The 12,121-nt window shown below is 44.1% G+C and overlaps 1 protein-coding gene across 1 annotated transcript; it reads left to right on the plus strand.

The window, feature by feature from the left end:
• The first annotated feature begins 27 nt into the window (after nucleotides 1–27).
• LOC124477326 lies at nucleotides 28–7,456 on the plus strand. The gene is made up of 15 exons (XM_047035074.1): nucleotides 28–98; nucleotides 1,943–2,030; nucleotides 2,272–2,305; nucleotides 2,406–2,460; nucleotides 2,653–2,755; nucleotides 2,935–2,960; nucleotides 3,107–3,206; nucleotides 3,913–3,957; nucleotides 4,745–4,769; nucleotides 4,910–4,994; nucleotides 5,121–5,221; nucleotides 5,362–5,419; nucleotides 5,517–5,592; nucleotides 5,723–5,747; nucleotides 6,230–7,456. Exons 2-15 carry the CDS (start codon nucleotides 1,944–1,946, stop codon nucleotides 6,253–6,255), a joined length of 846 nt encoding a protein of 281 aa, XP_046891030.1. The 5' UTR covers nucleotides 28–98; nucleotide 1,943; the 3' UTR covers nucleotides 6,256–7,456.
• The last annotated feature ends 4,665 nt before the right edge of the window (nucleotides 7,457–12,121 follow it).

Below are 12,121 nucleotides of genomic sequence, written 5' to 3' on the forward strand. Positions count from 1 at the left end.
TAGCTGAGGCTAGCTTCATCCTAATCCGGGCAGAGCTCTTCTGGAGTCCTGAGAACTGGATCCCCCTCAGGTATGCTGCTCCACCAGTGAACCAACAGGTAAATATCACTCACATCCAGATAAAGTGGATAAGAGAATAATATGATATACTTTATGTGAGTGTATGCATGGTCAGGGTATACTGTACAGAATGGGAATTTTCCTTTGTATGTTAGTGACATGCCTGGCTAGAGCAAGAATTAGGTGTTGTCTTTTAGTGTTGGTCTGTGCCTTAGACAGATCTTACTGATACTCATTTGTGCTTTGTGCTGTACTTTCCATCCTGTTGACTTAAAAATCCTAAGAGACTATATGATATTGTGTGATGTAATGTGACACAAGGTAAAATCAACATAGGAGGAATTAAGGTTTAGATTGTTAAAAGGTGCTGATCTGTGGGCATCTGGAAAGCCCTCTGTAACGTTGCAAGTAAATAGGGCCTACATTCAGATACATTTGTATTCAATTAGGAATTTACGTTTAGTCAGTGCATGGTAAAATGCTGAATTTTATTTCAAAACAAATAATCATCCAAAGATAGATGTCCAAAGATTGACAGCACAAATGAAGAATTGATTCTCCTTTTGAGGTGATCATCAGATTAGGAGGTCTTGTGGGCTGTGGGATTTAACCCTGGCCTCGATAGATCCGCTCAGCCAGCCGAGGAGGGCACCAGATGGAGAAAGTGAGTTAGAAACTCGCTGGTCACAGTTTTTGGGTGGTCAGATTCAAGGAACGGTCTGTTATTACCCAGTATTTGCAATGCTCAGTGACTCTCAACAGACTAAATGGTTTACATCTGTGGATTGTTCCTCTGGCCTTGTCTTGATTTGATCATCGGAAACTTCAATAGACCTATGAAGTATTGAGGAATTTTCTCAGCCGTACGTCAACTCATCTACGACAATGACACTCATGTCCTGTAAAGCAGCTTAGGGGTGTTCTGGGGTTGAGGTCGGAATCTGGCCTATTTCCAGGGGTAAACTACTGTTTAAGAATATGTTCATGGTCAGATTCTGTTCAACAGTCCTGAATTTGACAGAGATCATTTTCTCAGCCGTACGTGAACTCATCTTCTACAATGACACTCATGTCCTGTAAAGCAGCTTAAGGGTGTTCTGGGGTTGAGGTCGGGATCTGGTCCACTCTCCTCTCCACCGCATCTTCTTTCTTCATCTGAGGGGCCCCATGGTCCTATAGATGGTTTCCCATCAGCAGAGTAAGGAACCAATGGGGATCTAACCAATGGTCGCATTGGTTAGATCCCCATTGTGACATGCTTGTGTGTAAAAAGGGCTATACAAATACATTTGATTTGATTTGGTCCCTCACACATCAGACAAAGGTGTCTACCGGTTGACCCAGGAAGATGGCTTTATTATTTATATTCTACGGTATTTCAGTGGTCTGGGTCCCTATGACCCCATGATACTGTGGATCCTCTTGTGATTATCCTGTTGTTACATTGGCCTAGCCAGAAGAAAACAAGCTTTTTACTATTTGCCTTTGGCCTTGGAAGTGGTGCAGGTGGAAGGAGATTACTGGGCAAGTCAAGTAACAACAGCCCTATACTCCATGCCAAAGAGAGTCCAGAGAGACGATAGAGTGACCTAGAATGGTCTTACCTGCAAATGGCCAGAGTAAAAAAAAAATGACAGAGTAGGAAAAACGGTTTGTCTTTGAGTGTTGTTTAAATTATTGTAGGGTCAGACCTGATTAAGATTGAAGTGTTTTTGATTTTCATCAAAGAAAAGGGGCCAACCTGGCCAACGGTGGTTGGTTGGTTAAGATTGTTGGTCTTTTCTGTGTTTATTTTTTTGTCTTTTGAATAAGGCTGATTTGCTGGGTTCTGACGTGTGGGTTTGTGTGTGTGTGTGTGTGTGTGTGTGTGTGTGTGACTAAGGATGTTCAACTGGGTGGTAAAAGTGGTCCCTCAGCCCCCTGATGGTCCAGGCTCACTGGGAGAGGGCATCCCCCATGCCCAACCTGCTGTAAGACACAACTATGAAAATGAAAGATGAAAATCATATCACGAAGTTAGACAACTAGTATGATCACATACTGCATTCATCACACTGAGACCAAATTAATCACTCTAGATCTCATATTCATTCCAATTCCATCGGCCAATCTATTTTGCTTACCCAAACACTTAATTCTTCACTTTTATACATTTTATACTCTCTCTCTCTCTCTCTCTCTCTCTCTCTCTCTCTTTTCCCCTCTTTTTAGGAAAATAAATCATCAAAAGGTGAAGCAAAAAAAGGTGACACTGGTTCTTGTTCCGCTGTTCATTGCACTTCATTGTGACACCAAAACAACTCTATCTTTAGATGTAAACATCTCCTGTTTGTTTCTGCCAGCAGGCAAGGCCAAAGTAGTAATACACCATGCCGAGGAGCAAACGTCTGAAGAGAACAGGTAAGCATCATAGAGAGTTTGTGTTTGTGGTATTCTAACCTTAACTTGAATTATGTAATCTATTTTCTCTCTCTCTCTCTCTCTCTCTCTCTCTCTCTCTCTCTCTCTCTCTCTCTCTCTCTCTCTCTCTTCTCTCTCTCTCTCTCTCTCTCTCTCTCTCTCTCTCCCCCTGTTTTCCCCTACCCCCCCTAGTGGCCAGAGTGGGATGCTGACTTGGCTGTCCAATGGTTTTGCCAACACCCTCCCCCAGCCGACCGGCTCCCCCCGTCTCAGCAGAGGCAACTCTGATGCTAGGGTGAGTACACACAGTGGTGGTGGTTCAATGGCTCCCAATAAAAACTAAGGCAACCTTACTGTGCAGAGGGAACCTGGGTTCTTAATGCAACCTCACATCAAGAACTACTTTCCTTAAGCGAAATGGGATTCTATCCTTCTCTCATTATTCTCCTCTCTTTTTGTTCTTCCATCCGTCAGTTTTTGAATGGAGAGGAGGTGGAAAGGTATGGTTCTGATGGACAACGCGTTTGAGTCCATGTTTTTTTTATTGTCAATTCTTTAAGGGTGCCTGCTTCAGTATGTAATCCACCGTCTCTCTCCTGGGTCCCCCTCCCTCCCTCCGTCCCTCCCTCCCTCCCCATCACTCCAGTAATGGTGTGATAGGGTGGATAACCCAGGGTCTGGGGAAGGTGGTGCCCCAGCCAGAGGAAATATACAAAGATCTCTATGAACCCGATGATTTCACAGAGGTGAGACATTAGTCCCCAACGCCTGCCCCCTGCTTTGTGTTTGACAGTAGACTTAGAGTAGACTGTCGGTTGTAGTGTTGTTTCCTGTTGTTGTTGTCAATATCATTGTTAAAAATGGAAAAAATGACAAATTTAATTGTACAAAGAGCAGACTACAAACTGTATAAATGATAGCACCAACATAAAAAAACGAAAACATTTTAAACCTCAAGCTCTTGGTGCGTAACATGCACAATATTAGATATGGTTACATGTTATAGCTGGTTAAATATTTGCAAAAAACAAAAGTAAAACTGTCGCTCATTGCCCCACTATTGAACCACACCCCGGCACTAGTCACATGATTAGGAGACGTGAGATGAAGAAAAGTGATACCAGATTTACCCTTGTTTACCACAGTCACCGTACCTCGGAGAGTGAGGTGGGACTCATGATACTTACTTAATACCTGGAGAGAAGCTTTGAGGCCTTATCGCTAATCATCCAGCATGGAAATCCTGATCCTCAGCCTAGTCAGGCGATGCCTGCTGCTGCTTCACCAACAAAAACATCCCAGGCAGCCATTTTAGACTTTAAAACCATGAGTGGAAGCTTTTTAAAAGTCTTGAGCCAGAGTCTTAATTCCATTAACTGTTCCTTACAAGTCCTACTCCTCCCTCAGAGACGTTAGAGCATCAGCCTATAGTTTAACGTGACTCTCGTTCAGGTTTCAGACGCAAGCAGGGTGGAGGAGTGTATCGCAGAGCCGAGTGTAAGTACAGCAACGCTGTAGCTCTGGACTGGACACACACACCCACCGCCTGTGTCTGAGTGGCTATATGCTGCCCTTGTTGCAATGTCCAAACCAGCAGCACCATGCCTCGTGGAATGATGTAGCAACACTGTGTGGTGGGCTAGTCTGGACATTGCAATACATCCAAACTGTCAAACACATCCCAACCAATTAAGAAGAAGCTTTTGTCCTATAATTAACTTCAAAGCTTAAGGGAAAACCTATCAAAATGACTTTATGGTTGTTTACCATGGAGGTCAATGATGGGGACCTTGGGAAGAGAAGGACATTTGCTTGTGCCTAATTGATGGGATCTCTTCCTTGTATTTGCTCACAAACGTATAATCATTTAGATTGGATGTTGTTCATCCCATAATTCACATACCTGATCTATACCTGATCAATTCCCCATGTTGTTTAGTATAACCTAATCTTGTAAAGGAAAAACACATTAAATAGCTAAATAAAGAAATCATTTGTGTAAAGTAAAATTTGATTTTTTATACTGATATATAAAATCATAAATAATAATTCACACCATAATAAACCCTACATGAATACATGTGATATTACATGGCTCTGGAGCCTTAATAGTATAGTGTTGAATAGCAACCGATTACTAATAATAACTATAATGTAAATAAATATATCATTTAGTTATATTATGACAAAACATTGTTTTAAAAGCTGTTTTGTGTTTTTTTAATTGTCAAACCAGATTCATTTTATAGTATGATTCAAATAATGGTGTCTTCTGTTTCAATAGGTGTACCTTGCAAGTGAATTGCCAGGTATAAATATGCCTCAAAAATACATTTGACTGAATATAATAATTTATTTACCCTATCTTTTGAATTTACTGTCTATAGCCACAGTATGGCCTAAGTCATTGACCAGGTGGTGACAGACTTCTATTTGGTTGGTTATTCAGATATGGAGCCCCTCCCCCATATACCTGTGGTAGAGGTCTTGTCAGAGGACGAGGAAGGGGGCAGTGTCCCCCAGTTCCCCCCCAAGTGAGTCACAAACACAATTGCACAAAAACACACCCACACACTTCTCACTTCCTCATGCATACTATTTTATCTCTTCTCACTCTTTCATTAATTTCTCTCTCCCTCCTGCTCTCTGCCTACCTGTAGGATGGTGGACTGGCTGAAGAATGCTATGCCCCACCGAGTGTTGGTTCCAGGCCCAGGCTGTATCGAAGGCCCGCAGATCCACAGATCTTCTCTAGACAAACGTACGCAACTCCTTCATGCAGCCACGGGGGACCACTTAAAAGTGGGAAATAGATTTCATTTTGTCCAATGAAATTTAGATTACAGTTTTTCCTGTCTCTCTCCCTCCACCTCTCGCTTTCTCTTTCTTTCTTTCTCTCAGTTCTGTCACCTCCACCTGAGTCTCTGAGTGGAGCGGAGGACGACTCCAAGAGCTCCAAGTATGTGTTACCAGTAGAGAGAGCTGGATCTGTCACTTTGTTTGCTCATGTGTACGTTCCAGTCAGATACTTATTTCATTTTCTGTGTGTCATCCAGAGTGGTGGGCTGGTTCGTCCAGGGACTAGGCCTCAGGATTCCTCAGCCCGTCCTAAAAAACAGAAATGACGCCGGGGTGAGTGCATGTTTGTGTGTCTGTGTGAGTTTTACTGAATTGTTCAATTGGAATTTCATTTGTGTATTGAAAAAGATGTGATAGACTACTTGCTGTGGCTGTAGCTGAGATTCATCTTTTTTACTACTAGGTGGCAGCTGAAGTTCTACAAAACGGTAAGTGAGGTTCTTTCATTTTGTCCAACAACCTTGCTCCTTACTTTCCTCGTTGTTGGTTTTCTCATCACAAAGATTACTGTGTAGATGAAGAATAAGATCCATCCACTTTGTAAACAAACTAAGAGCAATTTAGACACATGCCAAGCAAAGATGCAGAAAATACATAACCATGGACTTACAGTAATGTAGCCTGACACCCTTATTATGGGCCTATACTGGGACAAAATGTGTTAAAGGAATGATCCACTCAAAAGTAATATATTAGATGTGCATTGATCCTTTTTCCATCAGTTATGTTCATTGTGCTCATCCCAGCTGCGTGTCAGTCCTTATCTTTCATTTTAAATCCAAGTGAAGGTGAATGGCAAATATGGTCTTTTTAGTGGAGTGGAATACACCTTTAACACTGCACAGCCCACAGGGATAGAAAGAGAGCTAAGACAGACCCTAACACAGTCTATCTTCTCCTTGTGTTTCAGGGGGAAAGGCGCTGAGAGCCCCTTAAACAAAAGGAGAAAGAAGACTGAGGAACAGTCTGTCAGACAGAGACACATACTAACAGACAGACAGGCAGAGACAGATACTACCAGACAGACAGGCAGAGACAGATACTAACAGACAGACAGACAGGCAGAGACAGATACTAACAGACAGACAGACAGACAGACAGACAGAGACACATACTAACAGACAGGCACGCAGGCAGGCAGGCAGGAAGGCAGGCAGGCAGGCAAACTAAAAGACAGACAGACAGAAAACAGATACACCAATACAGACAGACAGTTAGACAGACAGACCCACAGTGACAGAGACAGAGAGGCTCTCGCAATTTAAGACTTCTAGTGAGAGAAACACTGAGAGTGAACACACACTCATGCACATGACAAACTGCAGCCGACCACAGACACAGACCACTATGGAGAGACCCAGACGGACAGAAGGACCAACTTAGTGAAGAGACATGCCAACCGTCATGCCGACATGCCGACTGACACACATAGGAACATGACATAAGACAAACAAGAACATTTGGGCAGCTCAACAGAACAGGGCTTTCAGGCAGCTGTGAGACAACACATTTATTGTGTACCTTACTCTTTATGGACAAATCTATTCATCTAGTTTATTTGTATATATTTTAGTGATTGTGAAGGATATGAACACAGGTGTTGGATTTAAACAACTGTTCTTCAGTTGAGTTTATATGTATATAAGTCTATATGTAGGGAAGACATGCTATGTTTGTACTGAAACATATTAGGAGACTTTTGAGACTGTTCTTGAACCAGTGGTCTTTGTGATGATCATTTTGCACATGTAGGCTGAATCATGTAGAGATGTTAGGAGACAGTGTTACTCATTTAGATATTTCACTGGGTGTTTCCTTGAGTGACATGCTAGGTTAGATAAAGTAACACAATCAGGGTATATAACAATGTAGTTTCTGCTTCATGACATTGTTTAATGTCATAAAACAGATTTTTGTGTTATGAAACCATAGAATCAAAAGGTTATGAAATCATATCAAAGGTTATTACAGCATTAAAACAACTTGTTAAAATGACATACAAGTTGACTAGTAAATAAATAGGCCTATTTTGCCCTTGTGGCCTATATGTTTTGCCTTTAACTCTGAATGTGGCTTAAATATTACTTCAGATTAATTTAATTTGATTGACTTTGCAACAGTACTGTCATAGTTCCTGCCTAAAAGCATTTGACTAACCCTGTCAAGGCTGTCAATTGACTTATACTAACTTGAAAAATATGCCTAAATATGAACTTATTGTGAAATTCTGTTGAAAGAATAAAGATATGATGACTATAACGACTTTGTGTGCTGTGTCTGCCAATAACCCAGAAAACAAATGTGGTCAGTAGGTGCATTTCAATGAAATTAAATATATTTTAATGTCGTTTATAGTTGATTACATGTAAGCTATTTTCTACCTTTAAGGCTTAATATCAATAGACGGTGGCCCTATTTTACATGAACTTTTCAATTGCTCTTATTGGACAAAGCTCATTGGGTCAGAGCAGCCAAAGGATATTGCTTTGGAATTTGAACACAGATCTCCTCAAATGTGATTCTTGTTTTTAAGAGAATATCATCGTTATGTTAATATTGCATCCATCTGCGGTATATCTCACTCCGCAGGATGATAATAGGGACCCTGTGTGTCTAGACATAGACACAGTGGCCTACAAGTATGGTACAGTCTTGCTGCTTGTCCCTTTCACAGTCCCATCTCAACCCAAACCCTCGGACCTGGTCGTGGAGGAAGTTGACTCCGACTGGGAAGATCAGAACCAGGAAGTACCATCAAAGGCCGTTGCTTCGCCACCAAAGTCACCTTCACCTCCAAAGTCACCTTCACCAGAACCGGTCCAAACAACACAACCTGTCCAGCCGGAGGTGGTGGAGCAGGCTGTCCAAACCCAGGTCCAGACTGATGTCCAGGTCCAGACCGAGGCCCAGGTCCAGACCGAGGTCCAGGTCCAGACTGAGGTCCAGGTCCAGACCGAGGTCCAGGTCCAGGTCCAGGTCCAGACTGAGACTCAGACCCTGTACATCCCAGAAGCCACTGAGACGCCGCAGGAGGATGCAGAAACCCAGACGGACAGGTGGACACCCATGATCGAAAACATCCGGAGGGATGCTGAGGGTGTCGCCATGGCCAACATGGAGGAACGGTGAGGAGGGGAGGAAGTGGGGTCCCGTGTTTCCTTTTGGAAAGCCTTTGGACTTTGGCTCTAGCACGGCTAACTCTTTGAACCACCTCTGCTACACTTGCTGTACATCCCAGTGTCTGTTCGCTTCTCGAAAGTTCATGCAGGGGTGTTTGGAGATGACGAATCAGTACTAAGTAACACTGAGCCTAGTATCATCCTGGTGTCTGTCTCCTCTGAGCAGGCTGATGCAGGAGCGGCTGGAGTTGATGCGAGTGGCGGAGGAGGTGGCTAGACATACAGCAGAGATGGCTATCAGGCAGATGGCAGAAGAACAGTCCATCAGACTGTCTTTACAGAGTCAGGAGCTACTAGAGGATAATGCAGAGGACCCGGAGTAAGTTATGTACAGTGTATGTGTTCGTGTTTTTGTGTGTGTGTATCTCATTGTGTGTTACCATCCTTCTCTAAACAGGTTACACATGCTCGGGGAGGAGGAGAGTGACACGGAGTGTAAAAATACAATGTAAAACTCTAATTATGGTGACTAGAACAATTTGCCCTAAGGTGTTTCTACCTTACCCTCCTTCCTTCCCCTCCTCTCTCCTCCTCCCTCTCCCTTCATCCCCCAACCCAACCCTGACTGTCCTTCTTTTTGCGCTTGGCCATGGCCTTGCCCTTGGCCACTTGGCCAAGTCACAAAGCCTTAATCCTGACAAACCGTCACGCGATTATAGATGTTGCTCTTAGTGACTGATTGTACCCCTGGTCGCAATTTACCACAGCAAGCCTGGATCATTCGAGATGTACCTTAATCAGTGTCTAAGAGCAACTTAACGTTAGGTTATGCACAGAGCGACAATTTACGCTCAGGAAACTTTAAACTTTAAAGTTCATCCTGTGTAAAAATTGTCGGTCTACTAAGCAACCACACATAAAACTTTGTATCTCAATAAAATTGTTCAGATGAAATGTTTTATACTTCATAGACAAAATATTAATTATAGTTCTATGCATATCTATGAATGTTGTTGAGAGAGTTAACGGTGCTGCGTGCAGTTACCCACAGGGGAAACTAATGGCTGTTGCCAACCACAGCATTTCCGGGCTTGTTTCTCATCTCTGGAGGATGTTTTTCGGTCCCGCTGCTTAAGCATCATTTCACTGTCATGGCAACAGAATCGCTAAGCCTGGCAACAGTGGGTCCCCTCTCAACGGTTACCCCAGTAACGGTTCGCGCCTGCTTCTTTTACGTTCTCTTTTTAGGTGGGTATAGAATGGCGCAGGTCCTTGGTGTCAACGAGCGGATGCGACAAAAATCTTGTTATTCGCTCATAACCTGAACTTCCGAATCTTCGACAACGATTTACTGCCCACATCTTATTAATTGATTTGTGGAAATATATGCTTGGAAATGATAACTTGACACGGCGCGTATTTTGTGTCTAAGTGATTATATATCATTGCCGGCGATTGTTTTGATCTTGTGTTGGTTATGTAACCGATATTCAACAGTCGCTTACATTAGGCTTGATTCAAGACGCTAACCTGCATTTATCTATATGGCAGGACGGCCTGTTAGTTATTGTTGTTGTTTGTCGGTGGAACTAACCGGACACATTTGACTGGACTGATTAGTAGTGGTTGCTACAAGTAGAGAGTTGATCTGAGCATTAAATGTGTTTTTACAGTTGAACAATTTGGAATGTAAGAAGATCAAGTTTGTGTAGGTTTTGTGTTTTGTAGTTTTTGTTTTCTGTTTCATTAGCCTGTCTGCCACTCTGCCCTTTAAGATGCCAGGTGTGGTTTGAGGAGGACAGGCTTCCTAAACCACCTCTGTCTACTGCTAACTACCCCAATCTACCCCTAACTACTATTAACTACCCCCATCTACCCCTATCTCCTGCTAACTACACTGAATTACCCTTAACTACTGCTAACTCCTCCCATCTACCCCTCTAGATGTCAGGTGTGCCCAGTTGCGGAAGAACCGGCTGAGGCATCGGAATCTTCAGAATCCTGCAAATCAGCGCAACCCGTTGCAGAACCAGATCCTGAAGAGGAACCGGACCCGTCCCCCCCTCCTCCAGAGGACGCTCCACCGGATTCAGAACCAGAACCGGAGCCCATTACCAAGCAACCGCAGAGGGCAGAGGTCAAAGTTTCAGTCGACGTTGGGGCCAAGGTATTGTGACGATTGTAGATAGCCATGTTTACAGTGTGTGGATGTTTTCACCTTTTTAAGCCTGTCACTCAACAACAGGTAAAATAATAATATAATAACAATAATTATAATAATAATAAAAATAAAAATAATCTTTAGCAGACGCTTTTATCCAAAGTGACGTACGGGGGTGAGGGGGGTGGGGTAGGGGTGGGGGGGGCTTGCGATCTCTTGATCTGCAGTCAAATACTGAGCAATGCCCATCCCCGCAGGTATTAGACCAGCTCACATCTCTGGGGATTTCAATCACAAATGCACTGTGCATCTTTCCTACCTGTTCTCTTGGTATAACCCTTGAGCAAACTATAACAGTTATTGCTAATGCTACAGCACTCAGACTGATAGACAGAGTTTCTACCACTCACCAAACTGCTTTCTGCTGCACCCCCACTGTTCAGGAGGAGCATGAGCCGGAGACTGCAGACCAGGGATGTGGGGGTACGTGGTATTTATTATCTCCATAGATGATGTTGTTTTGGTCATGTGTTTGTTTATGGGTGCAGAATTGCTAATACATCCCAGTACCATCCTGTATCCCAGGACCACCCTTGAGAATTTTGTATTAAATGAAATAAAAATGACGGCTATGAGGATTGTTGTGATGAAACTATACGGGTCAGTGGATGCTGAGAACTGTGTTAGGGATTGTGTGCGTGTTTGAGCACCTGTGTACTCTATGCCTGTGAACTCTCTCAATACTATCCTACGTCTCACAATGTTGCCTAAACATTCTTCCATAGGCATCTTAACACATGTTGTTGAAATGCTCGAGTTCCCCTCTGCCAGCATTCCTTTCCTGCCTGAGTCATTGCATGTTTCACAGCCTGCCTGCTTTCTTCCCCAGCCCCAGCCAGGTGCGATGCAGTAACGAGCTGTCTCATGTCTATCCCTCACGGCCCTGAGTGCCTGGACAGCATCAATACCGCGCTGAAGGAAAAAAACATTACCCTTCCAAAAGTGCCCCCTATGCCCGAGTTTCCCACCCAGCTCTCCCAGATCACCCAGCAGATCCCTTCCCTCCCCCCGGAGCTCAAAGAGGAGTACACCCACATCGGCCAGAGGTTCACCCGCTACCCACGGGAGCTGTACGAGGAGATCAACCTGCAGCTCAACCAGCTTAACCAGCAGTACCCGGGCCTGAGCCGGCCCTCGCAGGTCCTGCCCCAGCAGCTCTCTAACCTGCCCCAGCAGCTCTCCAACCTTCCCCAGCATCTCTCCAACCTTCCCCAGCATCTCTCCAACCTTCCCCAGCATCTCTCCAACCTTCCCCAGCAGCTCTCCATCCTGCCCCTGCGGCTTTCCGGCCTGCCGCAGCAGCTCTCTAGCCTGCCCCTGCAGCTCTCCAGCCTGCCCCAGCATCTCTCCAGCTTGCCCCAGCACCTGACCCAGTTGCCCCAGCAGATCTACCAGCTCCCGGAGCGGGCCCAACAGTACTACCTCAACGTCCAGAACCGCCTCAACAGCCTTAAGCCTCAAG

Source organism: Hypomesus transpacificus, chromosome 14 (assembly GCF_021917145.1).
Source record: "Hypomesus transpacificus isolate Combined female chromosome 14, fHypTra1, whole genome shotgun sequence".
In the NCBI taxonomy this organism is placed as follows: Eukaryota; Metazoa; Chordata; class Actinopteri; order Osmeriformes; family Osmeridae; genus Hypomesus; species Hypomesus transpacificus.